At 43.9% G+C, this 24338-nt stretch overlaps 1 protein-coding gene across 1 annotated transcript in view; it reads right to left on the bottom strand.

Annotated features, from left to right (window-relative positions):
* Naa15-16 (N-alpha-acetyltransferase 15/16) overlaps window positions 1-24338 on the bottom strand; it is a 52302-nt gene that overhangs the window by 1475 nt on the left and 26489 nt on the right. The window contains exon 9 of the mRNA XM_011144691.3: window positions 81-274. Coding sequence (XP_011142993.1) covers window positions 81-274 — 194 coding nt within the window. The remainder of the gene's footprint in view (window positions 1-80; window positions 275-24338) is intronic.

Genomic DNA, 24338 nt, shown 5'->3' with positions numbered 1-24338 from the left:
TTCTTTCCACAACAAGCCCACCTGGTCGCAACAAGGTCACCAATTAGGACATCATGAGCAAAGAAGAGCTACACACTAACCCTTTCCAGCTTCTCCGGAATTAATTCGTCTAACGTAGGTTGCTCGAGATCAGGGTCGGCCTGCTGCCGAGATTTATTGTGCTGCTCTCTCTTCTCCTGAGCTTGCGCGGCTTGCTGTCGCTCCAGTTCGGCCTTTCTACGTTGTTTCCTCTGTTTGTTCCTCAGCTTCTTCAGCTCGGATGGCGCCAAGTTCTCTGCAACACAGACGCAGGGGTATTTGCTTGGGCGAAGAAAAACAACCGATTTGTGCACGTTGTCGCCTTACTGTAACCCACGACTCATCGAAAGCAAAAGCGGCCTTCAACGCGTGTAATCACGATTTTCTCCCGATGATTCAACTGCGCGCGAATGCGGACTCGTATCCCGTCGAACGCGCGTAGTCTTTTCTCGCTCTCCTTATTTCTCCTTTTTTTTTTTCTATTATTACGCAACTCCCTCTTCCCCCTTTCCTTGAAACGAACACGACAGAGTTTCGACAGACGGTTTCCGTTTGCCACCATCACCGTGGTCCCCTTTGCGCCGGGACTCTTTGCTTTGACGTACTTGTCAAGGTTGCGCGATACTCTCTGCGGGCGAGAGAGCAGGGCCGTCCAAGCCGGTCTCTCTCTCTCTCTCTCTCGCAGTCCTTTTTCCCACTTTTCCACCAGCCCGGTCATGCTCGGACCTACTGACGCTCGTTTAGTAGGTCTGGCATGCGTGCACGTGCCTCGTGCGCTCGTTAGTCACGTGCACGGGCCGAACGGATACCGTGGGATACGGCGGCCTCGAGTAGAAAGGAAAGCCGCGTAACAGCTCGCCGAAAACTGCCGTAAATGCCGCGCTAAAGTGTTCCGCGAAAAGCGATTACCGGAGGAACCGTAACAAAGCGACGCGGCCGGCTGCCGGTAATCGGGAGAGGCGGCGGCGGGTATAACGTAATGACAAGACACACGAGAGAAGTCCGGGTCACCTCCGCTGAACTCTTCTGAGTCGGTGGGGATACGAGCGACGCGGAGCCTCTGCGGGTCTTGATCGGTAGAGCAGACCGCTGGAAGCTCTTTCCATCACGTCGGCGCTTCGCCGACAGGAGATCCTCTGAACGCAGCGGAAACGAATAATGCGAATGATTTGGTGAAGCTGCATTCTTCTCTCGCTATATGTCGCAGAGCTTCTGGATGTTCGTGCATTATTGTAATATCGCGTAGAACGCGGCAGAGCATGCTCAGTCCACTCGATATCGAGTATTCGGAGAGATTCTCATCGTGACCGAGCGGGAAATGAAAAAGCCCGTTGTTGATAGTCGTTACTTTTGAAACTTGTCTCAAGTGAGGTGCGAGGCATTTAAATTTCGAGTTAGATGCAAATCGGTCGTATCACAATCTCTGCGATGTGATGTCGCACATCACGTATGACTCAACTGAACTACTCAGATGTGATTCTGTAATCGCTAACAGTCGTTGCATCTGAAATTCGTCTCGTGCGAGATGCGTTTCAAGTTAGAATCAGATGCAAATCAGTCGAATCACGACTGCTGTGTGTGGTGTCATACACGCCGCGTGATTCAAATGGGAAATTCACGCGCGATTTTATCAGGTGCTTGCGAAAGTTTTCGTTGAATCTTTAAATATACTTTTAATTCACAGTAAAATAGATACATGAAAAAATGATATTCATTTTAATCAAAATATCCGCCGTTGCCACCTTTTTCAAGTAATTTCCTATCCCCCTATGTTGCACCGCTCTGAATAAATGAAGATCAAACAAGATAATGTTTGGCAGAGTGGGAAGAAACATGTTTAAAATGAAAAAACAAAACATATTTTTTTATTTAAGACTTTTTATGTTTTAAATATGTAGGTTTTAAATATGTTTTAAATAAGAGCAAAAAAACATTAAAAACAAAAAACTTTTATTAAAAATATATTTATTTGATTTTTAATATAGTTTGAGCACTTTTGACATAGTTTAGAATATAGTCAATAATTTAATAAAAAAAACTTTATGTCTGGGATTTCATAAAAGATAATTTATTTTTTATTAAACTACGGTTCGAACCGTAAAAAAAAGTTTTTAAATCATTTTATTTAAATAAACTATGAAATATATATAAACAAAATGTGAATTATTAAGTAAGTGTGTATATCATATACTGCGCATATAATAATTATTTTTTAATAATCGTGCAATATATATATATATATATTTGTGTGTAATATGAAAGAATATGGAAAAAAATAGATATTTTGTGAAAAGATAAAATTTATACCATCAATAATTTTGTGTCCAAAATTTACATTAATTTATAAACACTTAAAAAATGTTTTGAAAAATGTTTAAAATTATCGGATGTTTAAAACATGTTTAAAACTTTTGTTTTTGAATAAAAAGTGTAAAGTTCATTTTTACCTATAATAAAAATGAGGTTACGTTGTTACGTATATTTAGGATGTGGATAAATTTTGAGGTTACGCGTAAGCACTTTGTTAAAAATTTACAAAGCTCTGTAAATAGACGAAACTGTCCACTCGCAGTGACTTCTACTTATTACGATACAACGAACTTCTGCAAGCATCTAATATATTCAAATCCGAGCATCTTGCTTGAGGCGAATTTCAGGCGAATGATTGGATAATCGACGGCCACACGAAAAAGTGAAGCAGAGGGTTTCGATGCGTTGCGCTAATCCTCCGGGCGTTCAGCTCCTGCTCAGTGAGCACCGGCGCTTTAATTAGCGGCGTATTAATTCGGCATTACAGCGCGAAAATCACAAGCGCTTTCCAATTATGTAAGGGACAGCCGATTCGTTATTAGAACGCGGTAGAGCCCGCCGCTATGCTCCGTAAATTCGCGAGTGGCGTAGGCGTTACCTCAGAGGATCCGCTCGATTCCTTGAAAGGCGATTCCCTCCTACCTCTCTCTCTCTCTTTTTTCCCTTTGCTCGCGCCTTTCTTACATAAGAATTATTTGCGTCTGTTATTTCGGCGGAGGACGCGCGCGTGATTTTTGCGCGATTTACGCATTTTGCGGCTCGGTTGTTTGTCTCACCGCGAATTATCTCGAGACGCGTCTCTCTTATTTTGTTTCTTTCTTTTTATACGGACGCGTCTTCTATAGTACATGTAACAATTTCAGTCAGTGTGACGCAGCACGCGTTTCCAGCCCAGAGACGATGACGAGGCGCGAATTTTATCCGAGACACGCCACGGAGACGCGATTCGCGTCTTGTTGCATTATAACTAGCACTCGAGAGGACCTCGTCAATATTTTATTTATCATCACGGGCGAACAAACCTCTTCGGTGGCTCATGCACTCGCTAAAATCGTAGGGCAATTGAATTTCAACGCGGTCTAAGTGCGACACTGAAGCCTGCAGCTTCTCTCTCTCTGTCGTGGAATTTTGTCGCGGTTCGCGCTGTTTTGTCGACGATGTTCAAAGTGAGAAAGAAACAGCAAACATATCTGAATTTGCACTGAATTTGTGTGTATCCTCCTAAGAGATTAATTAAGCGAGGACTAGGACTTTTTTATCTTTGCTGGAACGAAGGAGAACCTTGCGCGCTCACAGGAATGTGGAGCAACAGGCGGCACCGCCGGCACGCAAGCAAGAGTTTCATGCAAATTACATCCCTCCGCGAATTCACGTATACACGAATTATTACGTGCGTTGAGCCGCGTCGGTGCGGGCGGCGGCCTGTCTTCGGGAAATCGAGCCCGTCTAAGATCTCGCCGAGGGAAATCCGTCGCAGCTTCGATGGTCGCGTTCCTATGCAAATGCGACGCCTCGGCTGTGATTTTCCCGCGACCGTCGCTGGCCATTGCGTTAACTTAATTACAGCCGCGATGAAGGAGATTCGATTCACCACCGTGCGAGCAACCCCCACGCGCTCGATTCACGCGAGCGTGGTCGACGTCACGCGAATCAAGTCAGTCTGCCGGCTCGCCGTTGTGTTCGCGAATGATCAACGCTCCCACGGGATCTCGTCGGGATAATCCTCGGAAATATCGCGCGGCTATCGGTGTTTCCGCGGCTTATTTGCAGGATGCAACGCGGAATTCGCGCGCGCGCGCGAGCGCGCGTACTTTCTTGTCCTCCGCCTCGCGGATTCCGATACGCGAGAAACCGCGACGAAACTGTAGACTACTCTCGAAGTCGCTCTCTAAGTCTCTAAGTCCCTTGGAGTAAAAGGGCAGGGTCAATAAGGGTGTTCTCCCCCACAGGATTCTTGAAAAACAATATTTTTTTGTATTGCATGATCATTAGGAATGTCAAAAATAATCATCAGATGAGAAAAACTCGATCCGTAGAGTCAAAATTAATTAATTAATTATTTGCCTTTAATTATTAATTAATTAATTATTAGTCTTTAATTAATAATTAATTAATTAGTAGTCTTTAATTATTAATTAGTTATTAGTCTTTAATTATTAATTAATTATTAGCCTAAGTATGTCACTATGCTATCTATGTCCTTTTCACGACTATATAATAAGTGGACTAATAAAATATTTTCGCTCATTGTACTTCCCTCTGCCATCATTAACTTCAGACTACCATATACGTCTTCCTCGAGATGAAAGTAAATAACGAAAAAATTAATTTTTTACTACTTTTGAGATATGTAGGTGCCAATAACAAATAGGTGATCAGTATTAGTTGTCTACGGACTTAAGCCTCCACACCGCGCTAAGGTTGTGGTCATCGTAGAGGTTTCATTTTTTTTTATTTTGTTTTTTATCTGGCCTTTTATTTTTCGTTTGTTCCTTGTTTTATCTTTTGTTGTTGTTGTTTTTGCTTTGGACATATCAAACAATACGACTCGTGATTTTTAAGCATCGTCTGATGATGATCGATCGGAATTCGGCGATTCTTCACTCTCATTCTTCATCTGTCTAGTAGGATAAATAATGAGCAGCGGCATCTATATTATTTTCAAAACCTGTTACTGGTGTAAAATGATGTTAATATGATGACGCAGAGAAGTATAATGAGCGAAGATATTTTACCAATCTTTCGTCCGGGCGACACGCGTGAGCATGCAAAGTATAAACAAGAGATAACGAGATGCAGGATCTGTTACTTTCTTTGAAAAATTTTCCTCGGAACAAGAAATTCGAGTCTTTGGGAGTCCTCAAGTCACCTCGATCAATTCTTCGCCAGTAAGAGATCTTCATCTTTAAGAGCAAAAGCATCATGCAGCTTCCTGAAAGATGGGTCGTTGAATGAAACGATACATATTCGCTTCAATAAAATTCTCTTTGTGCAAAAGCATTGCGCTTTGAATTTATGTAGAAAATTTGAAACGAACTTTCCGAACAACCTCTTCGTATCTCTTCATGAGCGAACCGGATCGAGAGCGAATCAAATCGTTGATGAACGTTCGGTTCGCATTTGTTGCGCCGTACACATTTGCCGAATTCACCGAATTTTCATTGTTCGCTGTTCGCCATTCGTTCGCCAGTGCGTACGCACCTTTAGAGGAGCAAGGCGGAAAATCGCTTCGCCACGTGGCGGTGGCCACGTGCGCACAGATACCTATCGACTGCGTTCTCGATCAGAGAGCCGAGTGTTTTCCCGCAATCCCTCATCTCTCATCGCCCACGCGTGGACGAAGGAGCGGTCGTCGTCGGCGAGTTCACCGTCGACGAAAGGACGCGATTCCCGAGGCCGTGCCAACGACTGCCGTTTACGAGAGACGCCAACTATACTCGTGCAACGAATTCAGGCGGGATTTACCGCGCGAAATAATCGCGGTTACGTAAGGGTGGCAGAGAAATGACGGGGACGGCAAGGCCGGCGCGCGCGCCAAAAAGGATGTCGCAGACGCTAGAACGCGCAAGGACGATGAAAAAGCGCGCAAATGACATCTGCCAAGCGACGCTGCGCCGCCTTTTAATTGACCACGCAGGAAACGCGACGGCACAGTTTCTATCGCGCCTTAGGCGAGTCCTTTCCCGCGCTAATCTCCGCTGAGAAAAGAGAGAGAGAGAGAGAGAGAGAGAGACCTTCCACCACGGCGGACGCGCGTTTCAGACGTCATTGAGTCGGCATGATTCACTTACGACGCGGTAAACGATTTCGCGATACGCCGCGCGGTACCGCTCGACCGAGTCAATGAGTCGTGGTAATTGCTGTCGTTCATCTGGTCGATATTATCTCATTGCGCAACTGGCGGGACGACAGGAAGATCGGCGGAGATGACAACGGTGTCATCGCGCGGCGCGGCGCGACGCGACGCGCGAATATCGCGTCCACGAATGAACGAATGAATTCAGCGTTCTCCCTTCGTATTGAAGGCGAGAAAATAAAACGGTCACGGTTATGAGAATAATCGTTGCAAAGCGACGTTGTTGCTTCGGCCTCAGCGAGTCGTGTGAATCCAACTTGCCTTGGCGAAGAGTCGATCTCAGGAACGCACTAGCCGCCGAGTCAGAACTCAGGAGCCTTTGCTCCTGAGAATGCGAGATAAAAAAGTAGAACAATCGCTAATGACGAGATTAACGCGACAAGATATCGCTGCTTCAATGCCGGTGCATCCTAGCTTTCCGATCGATTATTCTGATAAATAATCGATCGCGCTGCTTTCCCAGCGCGAAGAAGAGCGCCTGTATCGGAAACGTAAACCAGAAGAAATGTAAACGAGACTTGCTTCGATTCTCTCGTTAATCGGCAATTTACCGTTGCTAGCTCATTAATGCTCCTTACGTCACCTCAACGAGCGGCCGACTGCCGGGTTACACTCACCAATGTCGCGATACGACTCAATGGAATCGTTGAGGATACGAACGCGTTATTCCTTTACATCAAAACGCCCGATCGCCGTGGCAATTATCGTGTTTATAATATCGATTGCGTAATTTAAGACTAAGAGACGAGCGCCTCGCGCTCCGTCACAAGCTCGCCCGTTTCCCGTTACCTTCTCTAGAAAGCCGTAAATAGAATGAGAGAAATATTTATACGTTCTCTAATGATCTCTCTTTCTTTCTGTCATTTTCTAACTCGCTCGCGAGTCTTGTAGATAACAAGTGCTCAAAGATGCAAAGAGAATTCACGAGAGCGTCTCATGCGAAATTTATCGCCGGGCATGAGAACGTCACGAAGATAGAAGAATGTTTCGTTCTACCATCGTTGAGAGCATCCTGCGAGGCGATCTTGACTTTACATTCTAGTTAACTCGGAGCACTCTGATGTAATTTTGCCCCGAGGCACGCATAAGAATCCTCTCGCGCGAATGCGCGCGAGGAAAAGAAAGGAAGAGAGTGAAAAGCGAATGCATCCAAAAAAAAGTAATTTCAAAACAAGCGGAATCATCTAAATTTTAGAGGATTTTATTCTTATATGTGGCCTCAAGAGGATTCCTTTAAGATTAAGAGGAAAATATTATTATAAACACATTATTCTTAAGTATTATTAAGTAATTATTATTAATTAAAGTTAGGAGAATTATATGTTATACGTATAATGCAAATCTTCTTGATTTTAATATAAATTTTCTCTTATACGCAGATTCTTTAATCTTCTTTTTCAAGAGGATTATTATTTATTCTTACCGTACTTTATTCTTACTGATTATACTAGTTAATTTGAAAAAATTATTATAATGCATAACGAAAAATGATAGATATATATAGATGTATTTCTGGTCCCAACTCTACAATAAGTAGGCGCGAATAAAATAAAATCATCATAACAAATAAATTTCAATCAGTTTTGTTATGGATCTCATAGCTACAAAGATGTTTATCATAATTAATTGTGTGAAACATAGTTAAAAAAAATATATTATTCAACTTCTTGCAATAAATTATAAACCATATATGACCAAATATGGGTAAATTATTTTCGTTATATGCATCTTCGTGATGGCAACACACATACCTTTTTTAAAAAGCGTTCCAAATATTCCAATGCATGAGGTTATTTTCTCGTTCAGTCTGGAGATAGAGCATGACTGAACAAAAGAAGCCGACATTCAAATCAACATATTCCTCTCCATACAACAGAAAAATTAATTGATATAAGAGGAAATCCTCTTAAGAGGAAAACAAAATAATATCTAATAAATTTTAGATGAATGGTTCACTTTGATCGCTTTATCGAAAGAGGAATCCTTTTTTCTGTAAAAGGCTTCGCTTAGAGAATATGTGACTACGGGAAAAATCACTTTACAAATAAAATACTTTTTCTGGGTGTGCGACATGCGCCTCGCAATAAAATTCGCCAAGGAAGAAATTCGACCGCGCTGAATCCCGCGTCGCCTCGAGGCGATCCATCGCGACGATTACACCAAACTGAAAGGACCCGCGCTCACAGAAATGATTGCCCTCCAGATAAATGCTAATTGATAAAGCTGCGCGCATCACGGGAACGATCCCCCGACATGCGACACGCATGCACATCAGCAATCCTCGCGATCTCGCGACAGGTCTATTTGCGCCGGTCTGTCGGAGTCATAGCCTTAGCGTGGGTTATTCTCGGCTCAATGTGTCGGAAACATGTGACTCACAATCCGTGATTGCCCTCACAATTTCGCGCGCCCGCCATCTCCTCGCTGCGCGTTCGTTCTTGCGCGGGCGACCGAGAATAGATTTCGGAAAAAAGCGTTTGATTCCTCAGGAAGTTACGCGGCGGGCTGATGTATACCAAGTGTACGCAAAAGTTTTAGTCTCCTTTTTTTTAACATTTATTTGCTCATTCTAATCAATCTGAAAATATTCTCCCTCATATTATTTGCTCATTCTAATCAATCTGAAAAATATTCTCCCTCATTCTCTATAATGGATTCCTTTGCGAAAGAAAGATATCAGTTTGGAAGCAAAGAATTTATCGAGTCATTTTCGTATTTCTGCCAGCGCTGTCCTGCTAAGGAGCGCTGCATCGGACGGAATATGCGATAATCCAAGGGCGCCAAATAAGGAGAGTACGCCGCGTGCGGAAGAATCCATTGCACAGACCACTGAGCGAACCATCATTAACTTCCTAGACCAAGTTAATGATGGTTTGCTGAGTGGTCCGAGCAACGTGCGGCCTAGCGTTGTTGTGCAGCAAAATGGCTTTCCGACTCCCTTGCCCAGTAAATGGTCTTTTCTCCTCAATTTTGCCCGCCAAATTATTCAACTTGACTTCAATTTGACGATTGTGGTGTTCTGCATTAACCGTTTCACTCGGCTGAAGGAGCTTATAATAAATTATATTTTTTGCATCCCACACATAAAAGACCTTTTTGCTGTGAATATTTGGCTTTGCCATTAGTGTTGAAAGCTGTGCGGAGTCCATCCACGAATGTCTGCGTTTAGGATTATCATATATAATCCATTTTTCATCTTCAGTAACAATTTCCGACAAAAAAATTTTTTTACGCTGTCTGGAAAGCAATGAAACGCACTACCGGCAAATAATGCTACTTTGCGATAATTCATACGACACCCATTTTCCAAGCTTCTAAATTTTTCCCATTTCATATAATCGCCTTGAGGCTGTTACTTGGTCAACTCCGTGCTGTTCTGCAAATTTTATTTGCGTTTGGATTGAGTTTTCATTCAACAACGCTTCCAAATTGTCGGCCTCAAGCTTCCGCAGCGATCACGCGGACGATCACTTATGTGAAAATCATCGTCTTTAAAACGACGAAAGTAATATTTGCATCTATTATGCGACACGATATTTTCCTGAAAAACAGAGCAAATGGATTCACACGCTTTAGCAGCAATTTTTCCTTGCTGGAATTTATATCGAATACAGTATCGAATATAAAGTTTTTCGACGCTCATTGTATCAATTATTATTTTTAAGGTTGCAACATGCAATAAATCATAATGAATGGAGTTTAAAAAAATTCGATATTAATTTTAGAAAAATACAAAATAGCGGGAAGATATTTCAATTTAAAATTATTACATTAGAAGGCTGAAAAAAGACTAAAACTTTTGCATACACCTAATGTATTAATATTTAATTTTGACGATAGTTAATTTTGAAGGTTGATGGAATATAAACGGATTGCTTATAAAGTCTTTTTTCTACCGTGGGATCCACTTATTGCTAGGAAGATGGGAAAAAGTTGTAGCAAGCGGTAGAAAATATTTTGAAATAATTTAAATAATAAATTAAGAACACTCCATTCATCATTAACCCTCAAAATTAAATGAAATACCTAATATATATAAAGTTAATTTTTTCCGATGGAATTTACATAGCTCAGAGCAAAATTTGAAATAGGAATATTCTCTCGCTCTTTTTTACGGTTTTAAAGTGTTGACATTTAACTATTTGAAATAACATATGGCTTGGCGTCTGATGCACATAATATTAAATAATCAGTAGTGTTCACAATGGCTATCAACAAAGAGCTATTCGATATGCGATGCATTTTGCATTTCATTTAAACAAAAACGCTGGTGAAAATACTGTGACCAGTCAAACCGAAACGTATCGAAACTGGTTTGAACATTTTCGAAGTAGTAACTTCGATCTTCATGACCAACCACGTCCGGTCAGCCAAAAAAATTTGAAAACGAGGAGGTTGCAAAATCTACGGAATGAAAATATGGCACAAACACAACAAGAACTTGTGGAAAGGTTGAGAGTACGCCAGAAAGCTATTTGCGATCATTTACATCGTATGGGAAATATATAGAAAGAAGTAGGTTCCACACGAGTTAACCATTGACAACAAAGATCATCGATTGATTACATGTGTTGCTTTGCTTGCCAGACAACAAAAAACGATTTTTTACACAAAATTGTAATTGGTGACGAAAAATGGATTATATATAAAAATCCTAAACGTAAAAAATCATGTGTAGACCTTAATCAATCGACAACGTCGACGGCAAAAACTCATAAAAGTTTCTGAAAAAAAGTTCTTCTCTGTACATGATGGGACCAGAAGGGTGTGCTGTATTATGAGCTCTTGGAACCAGGTAAGACCATTAAAGCAGAGATTTACTAGAACAATTGATACACTTGAGCGATGCAATTGAGAGAAAAAGGCCATTTACTGGACAAGGTAGCCGTAAAGTCATCCTGCTGCACAATGCTAAACTGCATACAGCAGAAGCTACAAAGGAAACCATCTTACACTTGGGCTGGGAAGTTCTCCCACACGCGGCGTATTCTCCAGATTTGAGTCCATCAGATTTTTAATTGTTTCAGTTGATGCAACACGCATACGTCTGATACACATTTCTCGATAGTTTACGACGTACGAAATTTCATCGATGATTTTATAGCCTCAAAGCCACCAAGTTTCTATCGTGATCGGATTCGGCAACTGCTCAATAAATGGCGTAAGATTATCGATAACGGAAAATATTTCATTGATTAATCCTGTTTTAGTGATTTTTAAATAAAGATTGAAAATTGCTGAAAATTGGAAAGAATTAATTACTAGACCTTATATATATATATAAGCTCTAGTAATTAATTCTTTAATTATATAATTATATAATTTAATGATATAATATATATAAATATAAATATCCCTACATAGACGTGTCACATTTCCTGCGCGCGATAAATGGGGATCATTGCCGCAATATCCTGCGCCATGATCAGTGGGTCGTGGAATAAATATGTATAACATTATGGCCGGTTATGAACGTGCATGGAAAATGCTGTCGGGAATGGAATGCGAACGATTGTCAACTGTGGTGACTTTTGGCTCAAATGCGGCGAGCGGTATCAGGACCGGGTCGTGGGAACGTCCGTTAAACGCCATCAAAGCGACGGCGGCGGCGGAAACGATCGATTTACAATTCCCTGTAAAAATTGCTCGAATCTGTACAATGACGCATTTCGTACTTTTCACGGACGTCGAGCGAAACCGCTGAGGAAATAAATGAGCATTTTCTCTCGTCTTTGCATAACGTATTTTTTCTTTCTTCTCAGGATACCCGTCACTCCGTCCGGTATCGCTCCGATGGAAATAGATCGCGTTAATCGAGTCGTTATAGCTCAGGCTGGTGTTAATTGGAACTCCCTCGATATAACAATAGCACATGGTAGGGCGGGGAGAGCGCCCCGACTCTACGATGCAATCGTGCCTCTCCTATCGATGATTTATGAAAAGCAACGTCGGTTTATTTATAAAATCGCCGCATACGTACGTTTCCACGAAGGCACTTCGCCGCTCAAAGTGAAGCCGGTGACTCATTTTGCTTACGTTCCTCTAAACGTCCTTATGTCGCGCGCGCGAGCTTTCGGCGAACGTCCATTTTTTTTTTGGGTGCAGTGGGGAGTATGATTTAAGTTGACGTTTTTACTCGGACGAAGACATGAAGACCACATCGAGCCGGGCAGTGGACTCGAGAATTTAATTAGAGTCGTATAAATATGCTGATCTTAACGATATATTTATATATATATATATATATATATATGTATAAAAAAAAGAAGAGAAATTAACATACACTAGCAGAAAATGGATCTGACTACATTCCGAAATGCTCCTGTCATCTTTGCATTTAGGTTAACACTCCCATTCGTTCGTACCCATTCACTCCTTTGAGAACAAAGTCGCGGTGACCGTCGATAATGGGAAGGATAATGTTTTTTATGTGATAATTAGTGTCGACCGATGCCGATAAGCTTCTTCTGCGGCGCCAACGAGCGGCGAAACGGTATTTATTGTTTCATTAATATGTCAGCCAAAGTTACAGCGCGCCTCACTTCTCGACGACGAGCGGACGTCTTCCGAGCGCCTCGGTATTTCGATAAATCCACCAGACAAACCGCGTCGCAGGTAAAAACGCGGAGGAAATCGCTCGAATATTCGAGCGCCAACGAAACATGCGCGAAGGCGAAAACAGCGAATCGGCCGAAAAAGCGACCGTTGAGCAAGAGCGCGGCCGGAAAAGCGGCTGCGTTCGCCTCACCTGGCACAAACTCGATACTTTCAGGGTTATGCAAATGTAATCCATTACCCGACATGTTGATTCATGCTCGACCAGGATCAGATTACCAGACGTTCGTTGTCAAAACAACCCGATCCATCCAATCCTATCGCGGGTCTTCCCGATGAACAGGTGGGAGGGCGGGTTAAATTATGTTATTTTTACCCGCTCGATGTCTGCGAGATCGGTCTATAAAGATATGAATCGACTAAAATCTCGGTCGATCGGAACGATGAGAATTAACATCCAACGATCGTTTCCACCGATCGCCTTGACCTGTCCGATTAACATTTGATTTCGTCAGTCGATCGAAGAATTTCGCAATCGACTGATTCCGACTGCCGATTCGCCGATTAATCTCGCGTCAACAAACAGGCTTTAATTATACACACGCGACGATCGATTAATCTTCGTTACCGATCTGCCGATTACTTTACTCAAGCAAGACTCGATTTAATGCCCAGCGCTGATTCCGGCGGGAATGGATGGATTACGGCGGGTAGGTTTAATCGTGACATTCTCGAACGTGACGAACGTTTCAACAGCAAAATCGCGCCGTGCGACGCCCGCGCGCGCGCTTGTCGGAGCAAACGGAGGCTTTCGATTCTCCTGAAACACAAGCGAAACATCATTAAACAGCACCGTGTGCGCGCGGCACACGCCGTTACATAAAACCGAGCGAAACCGTCTTAATTGCTAATTGCTATTCATACCTCTGCCGCGGGCGGACGAGAGAGCGGACGAGCGCGCGCGCGCGCGAGTATTAATGATAACGCATTCCGGCGCGCGATAGCTCTCGTTTGCGCGCTTTCCGGTCGTATTATCGGGCCCGATCTCCGCCTCGCGAGCGAAGCTGAAAATTCTTGCTTTCGCACCGATGCGGGGAACCCGGCTGAAACTCGACTGGCCGAAGTCGCTCGATTTGCATCTCAACGCCGCGCGCTCGGGCACGTCCGAACGCGCGATACCGGCGCGATACCATCGCGATACGCGGGATATATCGATGCCGAAGTCCCTCTCTCCTTCTCCCTCTCTCGTTCTCTCTCTCTCTCTCTCTCTCTCTCCCTCTCTCCCTCTCTCTCCCTCTCTCTCTCTCTCTCTCTCTCTCTCTCTCCACCTCGCCTACGTTTCCGCTGGCGTGTGTGCGCTATGTACAACGTGCGGTTGTACGTGCGGTGAAGGGTGCGCGCGAATGCTCCACGGGGCAAATGCTAGGCGTGGCTCGCGGGAGAAATAAAGAAAGGTACATGGTGTGCCCGCTGCAATTGGCGTGAGTGTACTCGTTGCACTCTCGCGGGCGTATCGATGACTGGAAAGGCCTCACACTGTGGCATCGGAATGCTAACTTCCCATGGAATCGCGGGGCGATTCTCGCGGGGCGAACGCCGCGCCGAAAGCGAAAATCGTGGATTTTCGGCCGCGCCTCAAGATACTCGCCGGCCGGCAGACCAGGTCGAATTTGGCTGAGCCATTATAATACCATCGCGAAGCGGTAACGGCCGGACAGGACGGACCGCCTCTTTGAGATTCAGTCGTCGCGTCGTTTTTCATGAGCATGAGTCGGCGCCGCGAATCGTTCGCGCGCGCGCGCTGACTTGTTCTGGAATTGATTTCATCCACGGAGATCCGGGAGCGAGCCGGGCTTCTGCCTCGGCTTGCCCACCGATTGAGATTCCATCTCGCGGCGACAGCCGTGGCTGATGGCTTTTCTTCCAGCTCGCGCTGTTCGTTTAACTCTTTATATCCTGACGGCACTTAAAAGTACCGCTCTATACAAACGCTCATATGTTCTTGAACTTTTTTTCTATATCTTACCCTACTCTCTATCTATTCTCTTCTGTCGGTATTTATAAATACCGTCTTGAAATAATTAAATTATTCTAAGATTTATTTTCCTATTCCTTATGTTTGCAATATGCTATACAATTGTATAAAAATTTAATTAATTTAAATCTTAAGTATAATTCAGGATATAAAAGGTTAAACGGTGGCTGACGGGAGTCCGTCGTTTTTTTTCTTTTTAATAAGAATGGTTAAGGGGGGAATTACATGCGGAGCAGGCCGTTTTTACTTGGGCTATTTTTACGAATTTTTTTTAACAGAAACGGTAGAGAGGATCAATGGATTTGAAATTTTCATAGTGTATTCATTAATGCCCAAAGTATAAAATAAATTTGTTACTATCTATGTGGAAAGTACACATAAAACTGTAAACGCATTTATCCGGAAACGCCATTTTTTTAAACTATTGACACGATTACGTAAAAACTACTGAACCGAATAACTTGACATTTTTACATAATATACAGTAGACATGTAGTTTTCGTCCCTATCTCGAATACAGTTATATTTCATTTTATTCATTTTTTTTTTAATGATCACAAGTTGAAAAAAGTTTCATTTTCGATACTTTTTTTTGTACAATCATTATTTTTCCAAACCTGGCTTCACTGCCTTCGTTTTGGTACGGATTATAATGGCATCATTTCAAAAATCTTTCTCAGTTTTTAGTTTGTAGAGTAGTGAGAGAGAGGCCCGGAATTATGTCGACAGCAATAGAGCTCGACAGCTCGCAAACTCGATAACTGCATTTTTATCTATAATTACAAATTGGATTGATTCTTGTGATTCAATAAAATTTATTTTATACCTTGAATATTAATGAATACACTGTGAAAATTTCAAGTTCATTGATCTTATCCTTTCTGTTAAAAAGATTCGTAAAAATAGCCTTGAAAACGGCCTTCCGCATATAATTCCCCCCTTTAGGCGTGACGGATAGTTTGTAAATTTTTCCAAGCAATTGTTTTGATTATGGTCGCGGTTATGGAGCGACGTCGAAAAGTAGTTCAAAGAACGTATCGCGGGATTGAAAGCAGATCTTGTCGTAGTCTACAATTGACGATTTATAATAATATTAGAGCTACCAAAGCGAGTGAGCGAGATTTCTTATAGAAATGACTCGAACTTATACAATGATGCATTTCAGATTTTTTCAAGTCGTTTATAACGAAACGAACAAACTTTTTCTTCCTCGCACGAGATATTTTTTCAAAAACCTGTCATTGCGGCCGCTTCGGCAGAGACAGTTTGCGTTAATCGGTCTAAGACGAGAAATTTCAGTGCGCAAGTTACAACAAAAAAAGAACATGAATATCAATAACGTTAAAGGTCGGTAAGATTTCGTCTTGTCAAATTATACACGACATGAAACTTTCGCCCCTTGAATTTTCCGTGTGTTATGTATTTCCGTGTGTGATTCGTACACGTTTATTCAGCTTCTCTTCTACACTTCTCTTTCTACTGTTCATCTCTAATTGAGACAATTACCGCAAGCTTATCTCGAGAAAACTTGGCCATATCGCCGCTCGAGTCACGAGCGCGTCCAAAGACACCGACGCGACAATCCCGACAAATTCGCGAATATTGTCCGGATATGCAGAAGCATTTCCGTTCCCGTCTGGCTGTAACGCTACGAACATGACACGGATGCGGACATGCGCAAAAAAGGACCTTTGGCGACGGGAATATCTCGGAACGCGCACATACCGTGTATTTCTCCCAAAGTGTCACCTCAGTATTGCACGCGCGTTGCCTTCTGTTTGTCAGCAACAAAACGTCGACCGAATGAGTATTACGAAACGACGCGAGGTGACTACCGCCGCAGCGAGTCACTCGCCAGGTGGTACGATGCGAAAAAAAATTCAATCTCGCCCAACGGGACTGAAGACGAAGATGGCGACCGACGACAACAACGTGCGGTCGAGACAAACGAGAAGTGTACCACAATCCTTAAAAAAAAAACCTATCGTCCATTCCGAGAAAATCATGTCAATGACTATGAAAATCGAGTCAATAAAAATTTTATCCCAGTATATGTATTTTTTTATTTTAAATATAAAAAATAAAAAATAAAATAAAGTTAAAAGTTTTTATTTTTAAAAATAAAAAACAAAATAAAGCTAAAAGTTTTTATCTTGAAAATAAGAAATAAAAAATAAAGTTAAAAATAAAGAAAATTTAAAGTTAAATAATACGATTAAATGTTTTATAATTACTGAATATTAGACGAAAAGCAGAGGGGCTGTTGTTCGTAGCGAATTGCACTTGACATTTGGTAAGACCGAGAAACAAAATTCGCGCACGGGCTGAAATTTCGTTCATGGTAGCCTCTAAGGATCAGGAAAGATAAAATGAGACGAGAACGATCGACGCCCGGCGTTCGATCACGCGGGATCGTTCGTCCGACTTGCCAAATTCCCGCGCGGGAAAGGCGACGACGGCGTTTCCTCGCGGACCCCGTTCGCCACGATGAACGCTCCGAGCGAGCGCGCGCGCGGTTACGCTATTATGCTGATTAGCGCGTCGCAAAAAAGTCTAGAGTGGCGTACGCTCGAAAATAAGGCAATCTAATGAAAATTTATGAGACACGCGCTGTTACAGCTCCGCTCCCCTCCGAATCCCCGCACAATGGCGCTTCTTCTGCCTCTTGTGCGGCATAACACTTATCGCCCTTGCGACGATAACTGGTTTAACCGCCATCCCGCCGCGCCAGCGGAACGCCGATGATGAATCAATTTTCCCCGGTAACGGCGTTTCTTCTCTCTCTCTCTCTCTCTCTCTATCCTCTCTCTCTCTCTCTCTCTTCCTCTCGCTCTTTCTTCCTCTCTCGCGATGCTTCAGCGTGGAGCGTGACGTTGCTGCGGTTAACGCAACGGCTTTTTCTCTGGACTGCGGATTTTTGCGACGTTACGCGGTGCGCAGGTTTCCCCGTAAAGCCCCGCGAGTTCCCGTCGTAACGTAAACGTAACGTCGATAATATTTTCCGTAATGTAAGTAGCCCGTGTTATTCGGGAACGCACGTGCAATTTTATCAACGTCGACTCGCGATTGCACCAGGCGGCGTTTTGCCGGATTAATTCCGGCGAAACGTCTTTGTCAAGTTTGTTTCTCTTTGCAGAAACGTGCCATTAGCGTGATTTGCGGAATGAAAGCATTTTCTGAACGGTTAGGCGATTACGTCGCGCGTTATTTGCCGCCGTGGAACGACAGTGGCCGTGAAGAATCGCGGTTTCTCTCCGGAGCCGCGCGTCAAACGGCAAGACGATTCTCCTCGCCGACGCGCGTCAAATTCCCGACTTTATGAGAACGATATGAGAGTTAAATGAATAGGAGAGCAATTCCGCGGGAAATCACGGGGAAAGCGGCGGAGACGGCGACGCGCAGAGCCGACACGGCAATGACACTTTCGCCGGGTGCTCCCCTCCTGGCAGAAGGTCGTTGCACGTGTAAAAATACAGGCAACGCGCCGCTGGAATTCGTAATGAAGAGCGGAGCAGAAACGGGCCATGTTTAATTCGAATTTCTAATTCCGCCGGCAAAAGGGAAAATCAACCGCAGGAAAGTCGCGACGCTGACAGCGAGGAACGCGCGCGCGGCTTCGGATTCCTGCGAGAAATCGGATATTTCTTTCTGCTTCTTTCACTTGCAAAGCGGATCTCCCTGACGCCCGGGGATTCCCTATTTGAATTTAATCAAACTTCAAGTCTCAACTTCGAATCCAGTTGAAATTAAAATCTCCAATTAAAATATTATTAGAATGAAAAACCGACGTTTTTATCGGTTAGAAAAATATTTACAGAAATATGTGCGCACATTTAATATCCAAGAAGATATCCTTGAAGAAAGTCTCTGAAATTAGCTTTATCCGAATATTCATTCCTTGAAACGTTAACATTAACGGCAGTCAAGCCGAAAACTGAAAGATTTTCCTCTCGACATATTTCTCTGCGCGTCGGATAATTCTAATGAAAACATATCGACACACAGAGAGTTGTGCGCTCGAGCGCACAAAACTGCCCGATGAACTGACTGAAGTTGTAAAGATAGACCAAGACCGACTTATGGTCATGTTGGCTCATTAATGAGAGCCGCAGTTATTTCCGAGAAGAAAGAAATAACACATGACCCGTGGAGCGAGGTTTAAAAACGGCCGATAGCAATCCGGGCAGCATTCCTATTTCCGCTGCGAACGGAATCGCGCGCGCCGACTCGACGTCAGAATCGAGCATGAATCGAGTCAGAACGGATGCACGCGTACGCCAAGTCTCGATTATTGCAGCTCACGTGTAATATACAAAGTATACGCTCCGCTGTGTAGTTACGATCGCAGGACACGTCATGGCGAATTGTGCCAACTGAGGATTAGCCGGCGCGTTGCATCAGCTCGCGATTCTTACCGTGCGCGCGCGAGTTATACCGGGAATTCCGAATTTAAAGAAATTTTCGCGTCTCGTCTTGCACGCGAGTCGCCCGGGCAGACGTGCCTCACATACGTAACGCACGCACACACACACACACACACACACACACACACAAGTACGGAGAGACGCGAAGGTAATATCCGCAAGTAGAGCAGGCGCCGTAATGTGTCCCAATCGCGACAACAACAGAATGTCAGCTGGCCAACGTCGACGTTTTACGGCGAAACTAATGAATCAGCTTTAATTGCCGGCCGACGAACGGTAAACTCATTACTGGAACCGATTACGATTCAGCTGCTCGTCATCGTCCATGTCGAAACGTCCAGATATAACACGTTATTACGGCTCGGCCGGCCGTTCATTACGAGGCTCAAACGATTCGACATACGATCCTTCGAAAGTGCTTAGCATCGAACACGGATGTTCGCGATTGCTATTGACGTCGAGCGCGATTTTTACGCCGCCCGGACGGATGAGGCGGCCGCTGAGCGCAACGCTGCACGTAGAAAAAGACCATTCCATTCTCTGCTGAATGATGAAGCGACTACTCGGTCTAATCTTCTTTTTTCGAGCGACGGTTCTTCTCAGTGAAGAATCTTTTCGGCTCTCGATCTCGAAATATACTCGTCGTAAGGACTGAGGAAAGCTCATCCTTGCGCATTCTTCGACGGAAGAATGTCTCCTCTTTTCAAGGATGTGATATGATGAAATTCAGGCTTGGGAAGTAACTAGTTACTTGTAACGAAGTTACAGTTACAGTTATTTTTTTTTGGTAACTATAACTTAACTTCGTTCCGTTTTTTCCATCTATAACTGTAACTTAACTTAGTCACATTTCTTTGATAACTAGTAACTAATTTAATAGTTACTTTATATATTTCAAACTTGGGTTTTTGGCAGACCAACACGATAACGCGACGCTCGATATCCAATAAGCATACAGTTACTTTGGCATTTGGAAAACGCGTTATTGCGTCATCTATCTTTATCGTTCATTAGATGTAAAACAAGAATAAAATAAGGCAATAGCACTGACAGTCTTCTCTCCGAACGCAATCTATATTTCTTCCAAAAAGTTGTACGTCTATTGGACATTTCCGTCGCGCGTCGCCAGTCCTAATTTGTTAACATAATCTGCGTTTAGTGTGAAGTACACTGGTTTCAGTCATATAAAAATTCAAGCAATGGATAAAACATCTCAATTTTCGGAGAAGGATTGTAAAATGCCATGGCCAGCATATGCAGAAATATTCAAGTTACTGCAAAAATTTGGAAACGAGAACAACTGGGCATTTCTCTGCAAAATTTGCGCTGACGAAAAAATTATTCATGCCAGTAGAACTTCAACTGCAAATTTAAAAAAACATATAGGAGTGTAAGTCTTTATTTATAAAATATCAATATATTTTTTAACGAATAAATCTAATTTTTGATGTCAAGATTATTTTTAGTATTTTTAGTATTTATTATCCTCATCAAATTCATTCACTTTCTTATAATTGTTATTAATAGTCTTAAAGAATAAATATGAATTGCTTATTTAAATTAATGAATCTAATTTGTAAAAATTATATACAATATGAGGAATATAATAATCAACAAACTACTTTCACATAAAATTGAAGGAATTTACACACGAAATTTAAAATAATAGCACAATTATTGTAAAAAAGTAACTGAAAAATAACGTTACTCATTACTATCTAAATAACTACACCCGCAACAAGTTACTTTTGAAGGTCAGTAACTTGTAACTGTAACTAGTTACTTTTCCAATGACAAAAACCGTAACTGTAATTAGACTACTTTTACAAAGTAACTTTCCTAACCCTGATGAAACTTCTATCCCATATAGAAGGCAACTTGCATCTTTGTCTTGATTCAATATATTCTTCTTTCTCAACTTAATATTTTGAATCAAAGTGTCTCAAAAGTACTCAAATTCGGAATGCATTGTCGTGCTCATGTCGAGCTTACGTGAGATTTGCGGGCGTATAAACTCGCGAAGCGCTTTGCACGAAGGTGAAACCCTGATCCTCCTCGCTTCTTACACAAAGTCCTCGCGCGTAAATGCGAACGCGCAGTTTCTACGGGCCGGACAAGGAGACATAAAGTCTCGGTTAAAAGAGCGTAACACGACATGGCGCGCAAAAGGAGCAATCTTCCTTCGCCGTGATCTTGAAATTAACCAAAGCGACCCATTTCCCAGCGGTGCTCGTTAAGACGCACGGGCGAAATTGTCTTCTCACTTCCGCGTAAAATCGCGGGAAAATCGCGAGGCGTACAACGCGCCCACGCGTGGGCGACGATGATGACGAACAATGGATCGTACACGTCCGACAAGAAATGTAGTTTGCTTGTTTAAAGTACAACCCCCTCCCCCGCCTCAGTTTCCTACCTTACAGCCGTCCTCTTCTCGTCTCCAGGAAAGAGAAGTCAGAAAGAAAGTTTTACATCGCGAACGACGAGAGTCCGTCCGTTTCGCGCGAGTTTAATAATCTGTAAAAAGTACAAGCATCACACACACACACACACACACACACACGAGACTGCATCTCGCGAGACGACCGCAAATAAGCGCGCGTCTCTTCTCTAATAACTTAATCACAGCGCGCGCAGCTCTCGTTCGTAATATAGTTGTACAGGACGGAGGAGACACGAGACAGGCGGAAGTGGAAAAATCGTACAGCGTTATGCTATTACAGTGTACACAATTTTAGTTGTATAACGTTTAGTTGTATAACGGTTGCGTAATCGCTATAATCGCATGCCATCCATCCATCCATTTCGTACGATCACACGAAGATCGTTTTCACGTCGTGGCGCGCGCGCTGCGATATGCAGCGCGATTTTGTCGCGCGCTTCGCGCGAAACGCCCACGCCGTCGATTTCCAATTAGACGCTAAACTCGATTACCCGCGACCGGCGCGAGAAGCGCGAAAAGCGGCGGCTAGCCGCGCTGAAAGGTCGAAAGTGACGATTTCACTCTGATCTTGAAGTGTCGTGCTCCGACCTGATTCCCAGGATGCGCCGCGGCAGGAAAATCCGTCGGCTGATTTTCTCCCGTGATTTCCATCCGCGCGCGCGCTTCCATCCCACGAAGCTCATTCTCTCGAGGCACCGCGGTCGAAAATTCAAGATCGAGAGGTTGATATCAATCATAGTAAGCACAATGCTAGACGGTTAGACACGGCGATAGTTAATTTAACGGGACGCTGGCGCAGCTCCCCGCCAAATTCATCCGCTAATAAGCGTGAGTTAAGACCGCCCGCAAGGTACACAATGGCAAGATCGCATCTCTCCTCCTCCGAACTTGGCGCGCTCGAGCTCTCCCACGGCTTTTTGATAACCGCTAATAATCCGCCGCGATCTCGCGATAATAAACTCTTTTACCGTTCGCGCGCGCATAGATTCGTCGCGCCGATAAAACCGCGAAATGTCACCGCGCCGCGTTCGGCCGAGCCCTATTGATCAAATAATAGCGGATAAAATCTCTCTCTCTCTCTCTCTCTCATGCTCTTTCGTTGACCTTTTTTACCCAACGCCCCGAATTGAACACCCTCGTTTATTATCGACGTTATTCGCTCTAGCAAACTTCGCCGCGTGAGTTTGAATGTCGTTCGGCCAACGCTGAATATTTCGATCGCCGCGCACAATAATAATAACCGATGACAGATAGATGAGTATGGATAATTATACTGTCGTCCCAGAGGACGTTACCGCTAAAATTACGAGGCTATCGGAATAGAGAAGTTCGAGTCAAGCGCACAAAGAGAGAGTAAGAAAGAGCGAGAGAAGCAAGAGGAGGTGAAAGTAAATACAAAGGTAAAACGAAATAAATGGTCCCGAACGAGTTTGAACGCCGTCGTGCGCGATGTTACACGGGAAATATATGTGCCAACAGATAAATGTGACGATAAGACGACGGGGGGAGAGGCAGAGAAAGAATCAACAGCGCCTCGTTCTCAACACGCAATATTCCTCAGGGTCGTCTTTTCACCCCAGGTAGCACGCTCGCGATCAATCTCCGCGTGCGAGCAATATTATCGTTCCTCTTTTTCGGGCCGGCCGAGAATGCAGCAGAAAAGCACAAAAAAAAGAGAGAGAGAGAGAGAGAGGGGGGAGAGACTGCGCCCGGTCAGTTCTGTCGACAACACGACGACGACGCGGTGGCGCCTAAAAATTCGTAATGCGAAGGACGACGTATGTCGACCTTGATAATGCCAGGGATCTCTTCCGATGAGTCATCAGCCGGCCGGTGAAATGGCCCAAAATAAGCGCGCCCGTCGTTTGCTCTCCCGCAAGGATCTCCGATCCTTCGTCGAAATGCGGATGAACTCTTTCCCGGACAACCTTGCTCGCTGACTCAGGAGACATTCGCGGGAAAAAACGAGCGCGCGCCGAGAGCGCGAATGTGTCTGTATGTGTGCGCAGCACGTGTGCGTACGTGTGAATCTGAATGTATCTTAAAAATATACTCTCGTCATAGAGTCCGTCGGATGTGCAGGCGACACGTGCGTCACGCAGGACGTCACAATGACGGCTCGCACTTGAACGGTGCCGTCATAGTCCGAGAATACGATGACGACGCTGACCGCAACATCACGACGCGGACAGCGGACCCGAGGACTGTCAAGTGAGAGAGAGAGAGAGAGAGAGAGAAGCGCGCGTTTGCCAAATTTGGTCGCGCGAGAGGAGATTAATCGCATTAGGTACGACGCTGACGAGCATGTCGCCGGTGCTCGAGCGAGATGAACGAATTTGGCTCGCTTCGTCAAACAATTGCGAATAATAACCTAGCACGTTGCATCTAGAAAATAATAGAGATGACACAATCTTCTTTTTTTTCTGTCTGTCTACTTCTCTTACTACTCGCTCATTGCATTGGAGATACATGAGGCGTCAGCCTCGGAATTTCTGCAGCACAAGGACGTAAGGACGACGTTTCGCCGGTCGGCCTGAAGTCCTCGCGAGCTCCTGGCCGGCCTGTGAGCGGTCTGACTCGAACTTTCGTGCACGTCCGCGTTCGCCGCGCGCGTGACTAGCATGATGTAGTGCCACTTCTTCCTTCTTTATATGCAAACAGACGCTCGTATCTTTACCATACAATATGCCCGATTCCGCC

The sequence above is a fragment of the Harpegnathos saltator genome, unplaced genomic scaffold (genome assembly GCF_003227715.2).
Source record: "Harpegnathos saltator strain DR-91 unplaced genomic scaffold, Hsal_v8.6 scaffold418, whole genome shotgun sequence".
In the NCBI taxonomy this organism is placed as follows: Eukaryota; Metazoa; Arthropoda; class Insecta; order Hymenoptera; family Formicidae; genus Harpegnathos; species Harpegnathos saltator.
Note: the sequence above shows the minus strand (reverse complement) of the source record. Positions and strands in the feature narration are given on the sequence as shown.